The 17,258-nt window shown below is 40.8% G+C and overlaps 1 protein-coding gene across 3 annotated transcripts in view; it reads right to left on the reverse strand.

The window, feature by feature from the left end:
- trappc10 (trafficking protein particle complex subunit 10) overlaps nt 1–17,258 on the reverse strand; it is a 31,632-nt gene that overhangs the window by 4,708 nt on the left and 9,666 nt on the right. For all 3 annotated transcript variants that reach the window (XR_013287218.1, XM_077536327.1, XM_077536328.1), the window contains 12 exons: nt 12,489–12,635; nt 11,064–11,178; nt 10,866–10,942; nt 10,375–10,466; nt 10,057–10,197; nt 8,035–8,144; nt 7,814–7,923; nt 6,448–6,906; nt 4,421–4,562; nt 1,242–1,400; nt 950–1,167; nt 766–866 (listed from right to left, as the gene is read on the reverse strand). Coding sequence is in view for 2 of the 3 variants with exons in the window: in XM_077536327.1 (XP_077392453.1) it covers nt 766–866; nt 950–1,167; nt 1,242–1,400; nt 4,421–4,562; nt 6,448–6,906; nt 7,814–7,923; nt 8,035–8,144; nt 10,057–10,197; nt 10,375–10,466; nt 10,866–10,942; nt 11,064–11,178; nt 12,489–12,635 (1,871 nt within the window). In the remaining variant the exon portion in view is untranslated. The remainder of the gene's footprint in view (nt 1–765; nt 867–949; nt 1,168–1,241; nt 1,401–4,420; nt 4,563–6,447; nt 6,907–7,813; nt 7,924–8,034; nt 8,145–10,056; nt 10,198–10,374; nt 10,467–10,865; nt 10,943–11,063; nt 11,179–12,488; nt 12,636–17,258) is intronic.

Here is a 17,258-nt window from a genome sequence, read left to right on the forward strand (position 1 = left end):
TGATTCGACCTTATTTCGTTCCTTAATAACCACCAAATTTGAGTGACACCAAGCTATAATCCAAAAATAAGGAGAAAACAAGCTTTTTGTGAAAAACATTTTTTGTTTCGTGACACTGTGAATTCGGTTTAATGTGACCCTTTGATCATTCACGACATCCTTGAAAACGTATTTTGTGTTTTTTGTTTTCTTTTCCCTCAGCTCATTTGTGAAACCAGAGCTGCCCAAGACGTTGAAAAGAAAAACGTCGTTGACATTAATTAATTAAGTATTGGTGGTACTCACTGGCATTTCCGCAAGGTTATTTTAGTGAACTAAAGCAAAAAAATACAACTAAAATTCAAAAAACAATTTTGCTAATGAAATAAATAAAAACAAAAAAGCTTTTTAAAAAACAAAAACTAATTGAAACTACATTTTATGTTTACAGAACGAACTAAAACCAACTATAATGAGAGCAAAAATGTCCTTCGTTTTCATCTTTGGTAATTCATTGAATGCATGAGCCTTTGGAGATGATTTGAAGTCGATTTATTTTGATATTCGTTTGAAAGTGTGTCACACAAAAGTGACGTCATCCAGCAGCAGCCAATAGAAAAGCACCTTCGGATGACATCGCTCCCATGCTGTTTTTTTAAATATTGCGCACAAGTCACACACATTTAAAAAAAAAAAAAAAGTCAATTTTGTGGCACTTTGACCGCAATATTTTGATGGAAAAATTGTTTTGTTTTCGACATGCGTTGGAGGCAGCGAGCGAGCAACCTGTTTCCGGCGGAGAGCAGCGAGTGCTCCGTCTTGAAGGGGATGTGGAAGGTGAGGGTGAGCAAGGTGGAGTAGATGGACCACGGGCAGTCGATGGACATCTGGAGACGGACAAAGACAAAGAGATGAGCGGACGTCTTGCAGAGGCGGAGGGGTGTCCGCCATCCGCTGCTTGCTACCTCACCCTCTGGTCGACGGCGGTCATGGCCGTGTCGGGGTGACTGTAGCTTCGCGGGCGGTGTCGGACCTCGCCGTTGGTCAGCCTCTCGTTGGCCGGTCCCAACGGGATGAGGCACAGGACCTCCAGGTGGAACTCCAGCGTGTGGTAGGGCGGGGTGGGCGGCAAGCTGATGCTGGTCACCTTGTCCGACGACTGCACCGACAGCGTGCTCTGTGACACGGCTGGAGAAGAGGGCGGGGCAGCAATTAACGCTGAACAGTTGCTGCTTTTGGCGGAGATGGCGGCATGTGCATACCGGCGCTGGTGTTGCTGACGCGCGCAGCGCAGCTGGCGTTGGCGAGCACCGGCATGCTGTCGCTGTTGCTCAGCTGCAGGGCGTCACCCTTCCGCACGGCGTAGTGGCCCGTCAGCAGCGTGAACTTCACCATCTGCGGGAGGCCGGCCAACAGCGGCTCTGAACACGCGCACGCGCACACACACAAAAAAAAAGCAGGCCGACAAAAACCTTTACATTCACTCAAATAACTCATTTCAATTTCCTATCTTTGCCAATTCATTTATGACCTGAGACTTTGGGTCTGCTTTGAAATGGGGGTGGGAACCTCTGGCTACCTCACGATATGTGACACAAGGCTCACGATAACGAGTATCTCATGATATGAAGGTACCACCATTATCGATATATTGGTCAGGTCATAAATCCACGATAATCTACGATCCAATGAAAACAATATTAATATTCCTCAGAAATTGTGTGCTTCAAAAAGTCCAAACATAAAATATATTTTAAAATGATAAAATTGAAGATATAATCCACATTTTTCATAGAAAGGTATGCAAAAGTGAGTCAGTTGCTGGACAGACAAATGTCAAGTCAAAGTAAGCTGAGTTTTCTTCGCCTGAAGACCTGCGCCCATTTATGCCAAATATACAAATATGAAACTATACATGATACACTAATTATATTGTGCTTATGTACTACCTTCTATATGAAACACAAAACTATATTTAACTCTAAAAAATGCCGGCTGTTTAACAAAACAGTATAATAACAGACCACTGATCACATCAGCTACATGAGGAACAAACACTACAGTACACAGCTAACGGCCATAAAAAAATTGTTTTACACAGCTGACGGCCATAAAAATTCGTTTCTTGACAACCGTAACCTATTAAAATGATTTAACGGTCATTAACAGCCTGACTACTACTGTAAGAGAATGAGCTGACCGGGACACCACCCTGCAGACGTTTATGATCTATAGACAGTCGTCCCATTGTTCCTAAGGTAGTCCAAAGTTGAATTCAGGGTCAGAGAATGGATGGAGGGATCCAGGTTTACATTGACAAACAGTGCCCCCTAATGGTCAATGCTAGCAACACAGAGTTGGCTGTAAGCCAAGCGTCCAAAGTGTTTAATTGACCTTTCGCAAACTCCGCCCCCCCCAAACGAGCATTGACCAATCACACATTTAGCAACCGTTGCTATGTAAGCATAGTCCGTCACGCTTTACTCAGCTCTCGATGACATCCATAGTCTGATTGATTTTATTTGATGGCTTACAAGACTGCTAACCACCATAAAACTTTACGGAAGAAGAGTGACAACCATTAACAAGCTCCGGACCTCCAAAATGATGAAGCGGTGTGCCTACGGAGTATGTAAATCGGACTGTGCTAAGGTAAGACTATGCTAACTCTATCGGGCTAACTAGCTAGCTGTAGTGTAGTTTGCTTTCGGGGCAATAACAAAACGATATCAGAGTTATTGTAGTTACTATTAATGAATAATATATATTACTAGAATGTCATTGCCATCTAAGTTAAGCTTGTTCAGTCAGTGCTTAATGTTAGTTTAATGTCTTCTGTGAGCTTTTGCATTTGTCTAAATGTTGCGAGCTAATGTTAACACAAAGCTTCGTCCATTTTGGAAAACTTAGCGTCCTAATAAGTGCCCCGAGCTTATCTTGTTTTCATTTTTCATGCAGCATTTTGTGAACGGACACCCGTCTCCGGAGTATCCCAACCTTGTGCTTGCTGTACAAGTGTTGAACCAGACAAGGGAGCAGCTCGAAGGCTGTTAACCTTAACTAAATCCATGGCTAGGGTGACATGAATATTTTTTTTATGATGGACAAAGAATAACAATGACTGATCTGATGCTTTCAAAGAAAAAAAAAAACACACTAATGTTTAGCTAGCTATAAACACCGAGGTTTAGCTTACTTGCTGACCTAACAGTAATCCTCATATTTTAACAATACTAGACTAATATAAGTAAGAAAACTTACCCGGCAGTACAAGAGCACGACTGGTCCATAATGCTGTGCTGGTTGCATCTGAAGTATAGGTCATGGGGTTTTCTCAGATTTAGCGTGCGTCCTGTATGTTTCCCCTTCGCTGGCTAATTTAATATTATGACTATAACCCTCCACTGCATACTGTAAACCTTTTTGCCTCGATCTGGAGGATATTGCACTGGTATTACTCCAAAAGAAATCACTAATACACGCCGGTGTAAGTCTTCCCGTCACGGCTTGTGCTGTCGGAGTCACCAAGCTTGACGAACTAGCAACAGTAACTAAGGGGGGCGGAGCTTATGCGAAAGGTCAATTATGTTAACAAGAAGGTGTGCACGATATTTGAGAAGCCAATAACGGCGAAATGGTTTGCCCCTAAGCTAATCAAATGCAAGGAGATGTTTCTGTACGTAGTTTATAAAAACAAAGGCATTCCATTGTACTTCAAAACGGAGCATCTCACTTTGTTTTTGTCAATAAAAGCCATTACGTTCAGCCTGAATCTCAGCCAGGACTTTTTCATTTTAATTTGATTCTGAGTCCTAAGTTTTTTGTAACCTGACTACCGCCGGGAACGGACCAGTGGAAACTCACTTCGCAGAATCTTGCTGCGGCCATGGACAACTGGAATCGACAATCCCTTTTTTATATGACGACGGCTGGAGAGGACAAAGGGTCCTCTATCCTCCACAATGCGTCAGCCTTCAGAAACACCAGCGGCGATCATGTCCCCATCTTCAGGACATGTCTACCTGTACTGAGGGCTGACGCGACAACAGTATCGATAATCGATCGGGAGACAAAGTATTGCGATTTATTGCGATGGATATATCGTCACACTCCTACTTTAAAAAGTATTTCTGTTGTGGAAACCAGAGTTCAAAGTAAACATGGTGCACACAAATGGAATAAGCTGCCAACAGAAGTGAAGTCAGCACCGAGTGGAAATGCTTTGCATGCAATCCAGGTTAAAACTCTGCTTTTTTTCCCTTAGACCTTTGATTAAAGTCTTTGAAACATTTTCAAATCATGCATCATTTCTGTTTTTAAACTTCCTTACGCTAATTGTTTTAAACATTGACTTTGATGAAGATGCAGATGAAGGCCTGAAGGATAAAGCATGCATTCCGATCAATTGAATGAATCGGACAAATCTCCGACGTGGGCTCACCTGAGAGCGGCTGTACAGTGAGCTGCGGTTCCTGAGAGTAGATGTGGTACTGGACCGAGGGGTAGATGTGAGGCAGGACAAAGTTGACGTGGGCCAACGTCACGCACAGCTGCCGCAGCGTGTACGTGCCCGACTCGTCGCTCTAAGGAAAAAAATAAACAAAAAACAAAAAACCCACAAACTTCATTCCAGCAAACACACTAGCCTCACATTCATTCATTCGCATTCCGTCTTGTTTTAGTGTGTTAGTGGTTTTTGTGTGCGTGTTTTCTCTGTATGCTGTTACTTGTAAATATTCTTCTGCTAGATATGGTCGCGTTTAGTCACTGGATGGATCTTGTGTCTTCGTATTCCTGATTATGCCTGTCTCCATGGCAACGAGACGATATGCTTTAGCGTGCCAGCTTGGACATTTGGACACAAACTTTAGCTTAGACACTCACGATCATACAATGCAAACGCATGCCTAATATCGCCTTTAGTCGCTTCTCCCACACTCTCCTGCTCCCTGTGACGCCCAGGGTGCCTGCGGATGCGCTTGCCTCGGCAAGGCTGCGGCTGCTGGACAGGGTGTCTATGTTGCCACGGCCCCGACTCCTCCCGCCAAAGTGCAAGTCCTGCTGTAATGTCTTTTATTGCACGGCTGCATGTGCTGAGGTCTTTCCATGTTCATACTGTGCCCCCCTTTAACCCCTTATCATACGAGCAATTTTGCCGAAAATGCTTTTTAAAAAAAAGTTGCATTCAAAGTAAGTTTGAAGCTGTTCCTGAACCATATAGAGTATCGGCATAGTTTATAAATTTTTTTTAAGAATGTTTGACCGCCAGAGACCATCCGAATTTTAAGGGGTTTCTAATGGAGAAGAGGCTTGAGCCTCGTTTTTCCGCTACTGCTCTCGTCTTTCTTTTTGAGTTTGAGATTTCTATTTATTTTTGTGTTGCATGTGGTGTTTTGTACGTTTTTTTGTATGCGTGTTGCATCTGATGTGATTTTTGGATTATTTGTCTGCATTGGAGTTGTTTTGAATGTGTTTGTGATCACACAACAATGCAAAGATAAGAAACAGATGCTCGGGAAGTAACGATATCCAAACATCACGATACGATATCAAGAAATGACGGTCACGATACAATAATTATCACGATATTGTGGGGAGGTTGGCAATACATAAAAAAGGTCGCAATATTGTAAAAAACAAAAAAAACAACAACTCATACTTGGGAAAAAAACAATGTTGTGCTTTTGTACATTATAGAAACGCATATAAACAACCTACAGTCTAGTGTTAATTTCGTCAACAAAAAAATAATTATTTTGTCAATTATTTTTCACCGGACTAAAATAAGAGACTAAAACAACAACTGGGACTATAACAGTATGCATTTTCGTCAACTAATGAAGATGAGAGGAAAAGTACTTCACAATAAAAACTTGACTAAAATTTATGGCTATATTGACAATTTTTGTGGACTAAATGTAGCTGAATAAAATTACGTTTTCCCAGACTAAAATGCTAGATTTATAGTTGACTAAAAATGGACTAAATAAAAAACAGGATGAGGTTGAATAATTATGATAAAACCTAACAAGCGTGATTGAAATTGAACTAAAACAGACTAAATTTCAAAATCTACTACAATCTCTAATAAGACATCATATTGAGGCACTTGCTCCACATGCTGACTCGCTTCACAAGCATATTACGTTCATCTGACCAATAGCGTGGATTTTAAACATAGAAGGGCCAAAACATGCCTTATGAAAATTAAACTGCACTAAAGAAAACTAGCCACCAGAGGGTGCAAAAACTGCACAAATGGAAATCAACCTGACTTTTGTTTTGTTTTTTTAACAGATGTGCTGCTTTTAAGATGACAACGATATATTGTGGCAGTTTTAACATTGCAATACTGTCATTATCGTCACATCCCTATTAGACACGCAGACACACAATACCACACACGACAGATCGGAAACGAACAAGACACAGGACAGACACACACAGATGACGGAAGTGTCGTCTCACAGGCGCAGCGAGGACGACGCTGTTGTCTCCGGGCTCCAGCGTGATGTCACGCCCCCTCAGCATCCGCGCGCCCTCCTTCAGGGACACGGGCAGCGCGGGTACGGCGGCGGCAGCGGCAGCGTGGGGACTACGGGCGAGGGGGTGCGGCGCATCCTGAGGCGAGCCGCTGTCGTGGCGGCGTATGACCAGGTGGGCGTTCTTGCACACCACGCCCACCGAGCTCAGGGAATCGTCCGAGGGGCTGCGGTCGTGCGCCTCGTCCATCTCGGGCGGGGGGCCGGCGTTCAGGGAGGATGGGCGCCCCGCCGGAGAGACGGCCGCCTCGAAGTCCACCGTGGCAGGGAGGCCGCGCCCCTGAGCGCCCCCTTTGGAGGCCTTCTCGGCGTCCAGGTGGATGCCGACGGCCAGCTCGTCCACGCGCACAGCGACCGGCATCAGGCAACGCAGCGTCAGCTCCACCTGGGCGCAATACGAGGTGACAATCAAGTGTTGACACGTTTCACATTTATACAAAGATTGATGGCTTTTTTTTTTCCTGGGCTGTCTGAAGTGATTCCAGCCTTGCTACACTGTTTGCACCCTTCTAAACACTTGAGGAATGTAACTGTTGGTGTACCTTTCTGAACACAACTGTTTACGTTCCATGCACTGCCTGCAGGAGGCTCCCTTTTTGGGGGCACTGTGAATAACCAAACGGCACATTTGAACAAAGCTCGAACTTTCTCATGTGTTTCGGTTTTAAAACATTACATGATGATTTTGCCGTATCTTCTCGAATCACTATTTTTTAACGAGAAAATTAATCTGGAGGATAATCAACAATATGAGATTGACTTTAAATATAAATGTTTTGGTCTTGTAGGTCAGTGTGACTCAAAAACAAGGGCAAATTACTCTGAATTGAAATCAAAGACAATTGAGTTCACTTAAAACTAGAGCTGTCAAACAATTACATTTTTTTTTAAATCAGATTAATCACATTTCAGAATTTTGATTAATCACTTAATTAAAAAGGAATTTTCTGAGAATTTTTTGTCCGCCAAATTTGACGAGCACCTGTTATGTGATAATTCTTTTGACATTTAAAGTTATGAGGACGTCTTCCACATTTTTTTAATCCACTGCACTCTCATCCTCCTTTTCTAATCAGTTAATTACTTAATTTAAAATGAAAAAAATAAATAAAAAATACCAATAGTTTGACATGAACAGATATTGTTAAAGTCATATGCAAACATTTATTAAATGCTTTATTTTAATGCATGTGGTTATGTTTATGTCAAACAACCTGTACAACAACCTTTAATATAACCATCAGTTGTCTGGGGGTCACGTGTACAACACAAGATGCAAAACGGAAGCTTACCTGCAGGGCGGCGCCCGAGTGCACGCAGGCACCATTTGGCCTGAATCGGATCCGCGTCATCCGAGCCAAGACGCCCATGTCCAGCGTTGCTTTGGCGGATGCCGCGCCCCCTGCGGAGAGAGCACAAACCAGTGGTCAGCAAGCCGGCCTCCTCAATGGCGGCCCTCAAAAATAAAAATAAAAATAAAAAATAAATAAATAAACGGGTGGACGCCGCTCACCCTGATCGGCGGGCTCGCCGGAGTAGTTGAGTACGTCGCGGCAAAAGCAGGTCCTTTCTTCCGTGCTGAGGTTGGCATCGCCCGCCAGTAAGGCGCTGGTCTGCAGGGAGCTAGCGTGAGACTGCGGTTAAGGAAACAACAGGACTCACTCGGGACCGGGAAACCAGGCTACCCATCGACTGCGCTTGTCCTTACTCTCGTATGTGAATGCTTGACACATTTGTTTTTTGACGCCAATCGCAAAGAGTCGTGTTGGCCCTCCAAATGAAAAGGACAGAGCAATGGAACGGTTGAGTTTTGCCGGCAGCAAATCATTGATCCTGGATTCTGTTCAGGATTCTGACTTTCCCAACAAAATACACAAAGCACAATCTCGAAAATTGGACGTGGCTAAAATCTTGTCACCTGAGATCTGATCCAGGCAAAAGTCAAGCGGTCCGGTGTGACCCACAAACTACTTGCTGTTGCCAGCCTTAAAAAAATAATAATAAAAAAATAATTGTTCGCCAGTATCACCTCAACCTGACCAAAGTTATTTTAGTAACATAAAACAAACTTCAAAAACAAAATTCAAATTCAAAAAACAATTTTGTTAACAAAATAAAAACGAAAATGCTTTTTAAAAAATGAAAACTAACAAACTACATTTTATGTTTACAAAACTATAATTATAGCAAAAATGTCTTTCGTTTTAGTCTTTGATAATTTCATGCATGAGCCTTTGGGGATGATTTTTAATGTGATTTCAAGTCAATTTATTTTTATATTAACCGGACAACTGACGTTTGAAAGTGTGTCACACAGAAGAGACATCATCAAGCAGCAGCCAATAAAAAAGCACCTTCACATGACGTCGCTCCCATGGTGTTTTTTAAATATTGTGCACAAGTAATACACATATATAAAATAAGTAACTAAAATTAATAAAAACTAAAACACTGAAAACTAATTAAAACTAACATTTACAAAACAAAACGAAATCAAAACTAACTTATACTAAACTTCTTATACAGAAACGTGCAATCCATGTTATTTTAGGTTGTGGATACAGAGACCACACAATCCATTATTTATACAACTAAAGATTTTAAAATTTAATGAATTGATGGAGTTTAACAGCCTTAAAATAGTGTTCCCTCGTTTTCCGCTGGGGTTATGTTCCAAAAAATACCCGCAATAATTGAAATCCGCGAAGTAGTTAGCTTTATGTTTTACAACTCTTATAAATGTTTTAAGGCTCTAAAATCCCCGACCGCACAATTTATACACTTTTCTCATTGAGGCATTTACATGTTCTCACATTTCTATCTTGTTCAAACATTGACAATGTTCAAATCTTCATAAATTTTATAAAATGGGTATATTACTGTAAAAAAATATGCAAAATTGCACTTAAAAAAAAATCCGCGATACAGCGAGACCGCGAAAAGTGAACCGCGTTATAGCGAGGGAAGACTGTATTGTATAAAGCCTACCTTGAAATTCTACCAGTTAATATACAAACTAGATTTATAAAAAGGGAAAGTGAGTATAAATTAAAAGGAATATACATTTTCTCTAAACCTAAATACAGAACAAAACAAAAAGAACGATGTATTTCAACGCAAGATGTCAGTCTATGGAACAATTTGGATTATAAAACAAAATCTTCACAATCTATTTGTATTTTTTAAAAATGTATAAACGCATATTTACTGCAAAAATATATATCATAAAAGGACATGCAGTTGAATTATTTTTTAATTGTTTGGTAGTATCGTAACACCAAAAGCGTCTTGACCGGTTGCTGTCAATTGATTTTGTGTTGATTCTTTTTTGTGTGTTGATTAGACGAAACAAGTTTTAATTCTTTCTGTCCCCTTTCATTTCTTTTATTTTAAAGAGTGAAATAAAGTGATTTGATTTATTGATTGAAACTAACTAAAATGGAAATTCCAAAACTATAAAACAACCCTGACGTGGACGCTACAAGTTTACATTTGGCTTGAGCGGACGGTTGTGAGACTTTCCCGATGAGGATACTCCACGCTTCGTCTTAGCAGTTTCTGACACTCGCCAATCTGCTTCCTGGTGTGGGTGACGGGAAAAGTCCAGCCCTCGCAAACGTACGAATGCAGAGCCTCCACCAGCAGCACTTCAGCTTGCTCCGGCTCGCCCTTGCTCCTGGAACGGACACACGCGTGCAGACACGCATCCACACAAAAAAGCATCAACATGGAGATGCAGATGGATGCACACATCAACACAAACGCATGCATGTAAACATGTACAGACACAAGCACACACACACCCCCACACAAAAATCAGCATCATCCAAATCCTCCTCCTCCTCGTGCTCACATGTAAAATTCCGCCAGACTTTTTCCGAGCAGTCGGGCCGAGCGAAGTCTGCCGATGGCCCGGTACATCTCCATGGCCGCCTGGCACAGCTCCTGATTGGGTGTAAGGACGTGAACGTGAGATGGAAGGAAGGAAGGGAGAAGGAGGGGGGGGAGAGGGAGGGAGGGAGTTAGGGAGGAAGGAAGGACAGGAGAAAGGGTGGAAGAAAGAAAGGAAGGAATGAAGGGAGAAGAGGGAGCAAGGAAGGAAGGAAGGAAGGAATGAAGGGAGGGAGAGGGGAGGAAGGATTCAAGGAAGGAAGGGAGGAAAGAAGGAAGGGAGGAAGGATGGGAGAAAGGGAGAGAGGTAGGGAGAAAGGATGGGAGAAAGAAAGGGAGGAAGGAAGGAAGGATTGGAGAAAGGGAGGAGAAAGGATGGGTGAAAGAAAGGAAGGAAGGAAGGCATGAAGAGTTGAGCAAGCATCCAGGGCAGCTCAAGCACAGCCAACTAACCAGGTAATGCCTTTCAAAAGCTTCCACGGATGACAAGGCTTCTTTCAGCTTCTTGTAGGGACTCTGCAGACTGTTGACTGATGAAACACAAACACAGAGGTGGTCTTTTCGCCGGGCCCGGATTTGACACCATGGATGGCCGGCTGTGGCCCTCAGGCCTTACGTTGGGCACCCGTGCAGCAGACTGTATCAACTTACCAGTTTCTGGTCGCTCATCTCCCAGCCCGGCCAGCAGGTCAACTGTCCTGTTCAAGTCTTCTGAGGTGGGACCTTTGCAGGACACCAGCCCGCACAACTGACCCAGAGATTTCAACTGCACACAAGCCCCATCATCATCATCAGGATTTCTCCTGCACGCAATATCTTCCTCGATCTTGGTCTGAAAATTGTACTCAACAGTACCCTTACTTGGGCAGGGTCATCGAATGGATCGCAACTGGGCTGCTCTGCTAGTCTTCAAATTCATTTGGCCTCTCATCCGAGGTGACTTCCTCAGTTCAGTTTATACGTGGTTGATGACTGGAAAGAACAACTATGTATGCTCCACGTATGGAGGCACACCCCACTACCACAAATGGCATCATTTTTTGATAGACAAGATAACATTGGTTCAGATGCCTTTCTGTCTGCCGAGAAGAGACCTGTGTTTTTTTGTTGGAGGCCAAACATCATTGGCGTATGAAGCACACAAGCTAACTCGAAGCCCCCGAAAATTAATTACAATAGTCGTGCAGTGCTTGCCCCAGGCCCCGTCCCGTTGGCCCCACCCTCAAAGGACGGCACAGTATGTGGAGAACAGATGGTCCCGTTCGAGATGATCTTTTCACTTTCAAGGGCAAAAGTATGCACATTTTTTTGTGAATTCTGTTTCTTCCCGAGTCAACTTGACCTGAAGTCCTTGTTGCATGAACTGATGAAGCCTCCTCAGATGAGAGGTGAAACCTCTTCGACGAACCAACAACATGCTCTCTAGTGTTGTCTGTCATTTCCCTTGGTTTCTAGGCTTAACCCTACACTGCTTGCCAAGCATTCACAAGTCCAGCCTCGGCCTTTTTTGGACAAATACACATTTTTAGAGATAATCACATGTAATAGTTAGGACCCATCCATGCATGCATCCTGGTTCATTCAGAGGACAAGTCTATCAAATAAGAAAGAGTACCGGTAGTCTATAAAGTGAGAAAGGGCGACGGTGTTCTGCGCGTGCTTAAACTCCGTGAAACTAACGTGCATGTGTAAAAGTGTGAGTGGAGGTTCGCTACCTCATTTGAACAGGAAATTAAAGTGAAAACTGTCAGAAGAAGCAGAGGTTAGAATTCTCCACCACTTGTGGTAGAAGCTTGAGAATGACCTCAAACAGAAAGTAATTGTCACCATGTTCAGGGAAAAAGTCAGTATAGTCACCCCAGGTGAACCACTGACTCCAACATGGGAAAAACAAACAGCAAAAAAAAAAAAAAAAAAAAAAAAAAAAAAAAAATACAAAAGGATCCAAAAAAATAATAGATCCATCTAAAATATGGCATTTAAATATATGGACAAGTCTGACATTTGGCAATTTACGCATTTGCCACCCTTTTCCTTCCCGTTGCGAGCGAGCGGAGAAGCAGTCGGTCGGTGTACCTTGTCGGTGGCGTAGGCCCACAGTCCCACCGTGTGTGAGCTGTTGGCAGCCAACTGGGCCTGGTCGCAGCAGCTCTCAATGCGGTGCAGAACCTCCAGGCAGCTGAGGAACACCCAGCAGTCCAGCGCCCCCTCCAGCACCGACACCTGCGATGTGCAAGGCGTACCCGTTAGGACGGAAACGCCCGTACAGGACAGCCCAAACCAAAATATCTTAATCAGAAGGAGTCCAAGTGGAACAACCAGCGCAGGCGCACCTCATGCACTAAAACTGCAGGAGCTGATGTCATGATCACAGCAAATGTGATGAACACAACAAAATGATAATTATCAGAAAATTGTGGGGACGTTGGCTGTCCCGAGTATTTCGTACGCAAACATACACTATCCTCGACTGGAAGTAAAGTGTTTAAAAGTGTAAAGGTGTCGTTTTAATCCTCACTTATAAGTTTGTTTACATTTCTTAATTATACTGCACCGATACATAGCTATTTATTGAAACAATAAATTAAATGACAATAATCAAGAAGAATAGAAAGTCAAAGAAAACAATGACATACAATAGTAAAGAAAACAATCGTATATTCGAAAAGGAGTGAGAAGTAAAACTTATTTACTCCCACCCCTTCTCCTTAAGTATATGACATAACTTCCATCCTCCTACATACACATAATACATGTAAACACACACCCATAACCTAATTTACCACATAAAGCGTTCCACCTTTAAATCTACTGCTTCAACCTATTTACATAATAAAACATCCATAAAGAAAACCATAAAACTAACCAAAACAAAGAAGGAAATAGCAAACAAACAAGCAGCAAATAAACAGCAATCAAACAAGCAAATAGAACTAACACACCTAATAAGTGAGCCATCCTCCCTCATCCTCATATTTCTTAAAAATCCTATGTTTATAAAGTATTTTAAATTGTCTCATATTTGTACAATGGTTCAACTCCCCACTAAAACCCTTCAGTAACCTAACCCCGCATATTGATAGACAAAAACTCTCTTGTTGTACGAAACCTAGGTTCTTTAAAGTCACAATGTCTCCGCAGATTCTAACCATCAGTGGAGTTCTTATTAAACAACTGTTGAATATTCTGTGGTAGTAAATTATATTTTGCTTTAAACATTATTTGCGTTGTTTGATACTGTACCATGTCATGAAACTTAAGTAATTGAGACTTTAGAAATATGTTTGTATGATCCTGATAGCCAGCTTTGTGAATAATCCTTAATGCTATTTTCTGTAGAATATTTATTGAATGTAGTGAGGTTTTGTAATTATTGCCCCAAACTTCAGCACAGTACTGCAAATAAGGAGAGACTAACGAACAGTACAGTATGTGGAGGGATTTACTGTCTGACACCCTCTTCGCTTTATTATTGCAATGTTTCTCGAAATTTTACTCTGTATATATTTAATATGTGGTTTCCAGCTAATTTTATTATCAATAATTACCCCCAAAAACTTGATTTCACGAACCCTCTCAATTTCTACCCCATCTATTATAATCTTCACCTGTGTATTCGTCGTACAATTTCCAAATAACATTTTTGTTTTCCCAAAATTTGACAATTTATTGCTCTGAAACCATATTTTTAATTTGTTCATTTCTTTTGTTATTTCTTCCTGTAATTGTAACATATTATCTCCTGAGTAAAAAATATTGTTATCATCAGCAAATAACACAGAATGTTGTATCTTAGAAACTACATGCATATCATTTATATACAAAATAAAGAGTTTAGGGCCTAATACTGACCCCTGGGGGACACCACAAACAATATCCAAACATGATGAGGAATAATCACCCAACTTAAATTGCTGTCTCCTACTTAAATAACTTCTTATCCACTCAAGCACGAGTCCCCTAATACCATATCGTTCTAGTTTATTTATTAATATATGATGGTTAATTGTATCAAATGCCTTCTTGATGTCTATAAATACCCCTGCAGAATATTTATTGTGATCTATAGCATTTGTAATTAGTTCTATTGCTTCTATTATTGCCAGTGTTGTTGATCTATTAGACCTAAATCCATACTGGTTTTCAGCAAGGATGTTATATTTTTCCAAAAATGAGTCTAATCTATTATTGAAGAGTTTTTCCAATATTTTTGAAAATTGTGGTAGTAGAGAAATTGGTCTATAGTTAGTAAAGTAATGCTTGTTCCCAGTTTTAGATATTGGTATGACCTCAGCTATCTTCATTTTATCTGGAAACCCACCAGTCTGAAATGATAGATTACAAATGTATGTTAAAGGTTTAGAAATTGCCTTAATAAACTTTTTACTAGTGACATATCAATATCATTACAATCAGTAGATTTTTTTTATTTTTAATGACTATGTCCACTATTTCTTGTTCTGTTACAGCTTTAAGAAATCAAGAATTAGGATTTCTCTCTGGTAAATATTCCTCACAGTTTCCGATATCAGGTATTTGTTTCGCTAATGTAAGTCCCACATTTACAAAAAAAATAAAAATAAATTTATTAGCTACTTCATCAATGTTATAGGTCTACAGTCTCATCAATAAAATACTTCGGCAAACTATAGTCCTTCCTTATTACTGTTTCTTATAACATCCTTGAGTATCTTCCATGTTCCTTTGATGTTGTGTTTATTATCCTCTAATATCCTCATATAATAATTTTTCTTACTGGGTCGTACAATATTAGCTAACTTTAATTAGTTTAACATTGACAAAGTTGTAAGGCTGGACAATAAATTTACATTTTAAGTTTTAAAACCAATGAATAATCACTTTGTTCATCATGATTTCAGTCGCAATTTGATAATCATGATTGTCATTTTGTCCACAATTGTTCAGCCCTAAATTGAAGTTGGCAATTGGGCTGCACGATATTGTAAAAACATAAGATATCGTTGCTGAATATAGCAATATCGATAGTACTGATATTTAACATGTACCTGAAGAAATGACATTTTTATTATTTAATGAAAGAATTACATTTTTTCATGTGGAAAAATAGTCAAACGCAATTTATTCTTAGTTAACTGTAATGACCTCTCGATAATCAACTATTGGATGGTAGTGCACATTTTAGTTAACGGCAAATTCAGATCAAAGCATAAAATTCCATATGAAATTTATCTTTACAATATGCATATTGCATGGGGTAATATGGCGATATTGATATTTTTTTGATATATTGTTCAGCCCTAGTTGGCATGTTGTCATGGACCTTGGCAAGCAGAAAAAGTTGTTCATGTGACCCCTTTGTGCTTTGGAATCGAATCCATCGGACTCAAAAGAAGCCGGAGCAAATCTTGAGTAAAAAAGTAATCTCAGCCACCAAGCCGCATGGTCAGTGGCAGTGTTGCCGGTAACGCGTTACTTAGTAACGCGTTACTCAAAAAAGTTGCTTTCTAAAGTAACTAATAGTCTAACGCGTTACTTTATTCTACAAAGTAGTCTGATTAAAGTTACTGTCCAGAGAATCAATGCGTTACTCCACATTTTCATGAAGAAGGCAAACTATCTCACTGTTGTAACAGTCACAAACAACTACTGCTAACTATGAAGATGAGGCAGAAGTCATTGATCACCACACTGAATTCAGCCATGGTCTGGTCATGAATGGTTTGCACATTCAAAACAAAAGTGATGATACTTTTACTACTAGTTTTATTAACCAACAGGCACACAACACAACAAAAAAAGTGTGCATTATGGACCATAAAAGTGGTAAAAACAATAATTTATTTCCATCCTCAACTGGTCCGTGAAGCATTATGGGATGAGGTCGTCTCCGCCCTCTCGCCAGGGGGAGTGACGTCAGACAAGTTACGTTTTCAGTAGGGGTGGAACAAAAAAACGATTCGACCGAACCATCGTTCGTCAAGGGGAGCTAAACGACCGTATCGGTTGCGAGTGAGGCTTTATGGTTTTTATAACAATAGCAAGAGTTCTGCGCCGTGCTCTACTTGTTTTGTTTACATTTCAGTAGCATCACCATTCAAGCTACTTCCGTGTTTCCGTGCTCGCGACACGGCGCACGCGCGCGCAACGAGTGACAACATACAAATGGAGACAGTTAGCAGAAGCCGGTGCCGTACATCTCGGTATTTCCCATGGCTATCGAGTCCTCTCGGTGCACTCGGCGTTGGTACTGCGCGCGAGCCAAAAAGAATAACTCCCGTGACGATCCAATGCATGGATTCAAACGACACAGGTATGTCCCACAGCCAACACACCAGCTAAGCTAAAAGCACACTGCAAGTATCTCATTTCTCAGTTTGTGGCTCCCTGTCAATGTCTACAACTAGCATGAGCAGCAGATAGGAGAACTGAGACGTGCCCGCGATTACGACAGCCCAAAAAACAAAATATAAACAGTAGTGATTCTGTGGTCATCATCGTGTCTCAGATTAAAAAAACAAAAAAAGATGTCATACATTAACCAAAAATGAAAGTGATGACAAAAGAAAAAACAATTGTTAAATACAAAAATTGTTGATTAAAAAGGGAAATGAACTTTTGGAAATATTTTTGCATATATTAAGTGGTTAAAATGTGTTTGATAGATTTATTGTTCCATAAGGTGGCTTCATATTTCTTTTGGCTGGACGGTAGGTTTATTTCATGTCTTAAATTTATGTTTCTGAAATACTTCACAATGTGCAAATATTCTGTTTAATTGTGTTGGTGTCTGTCTAAAGGTTAAATATTTATATTTAACATTAAATTATCAACCTTTTGTTTTCCTGATCCTTATTTTGAAGAGAA

The sequence above is a fragment of the Festucalex cinctus genome, chromosome 11 (genome assembly GCF_051991245.1).
Source record: "Festucalex cinctus isolate MCC-2025b chromosome 11, RoL_Fcin_1.0, whole genome shotgun sequence".
NCBI classification, from domain to species: domain Eukaryota; kingdom Metazoa; phylum Chordata; class Actinopteri; order Syngnathiformes; family Syngnathidae; genus Festucalex; species Festucalex cinctus.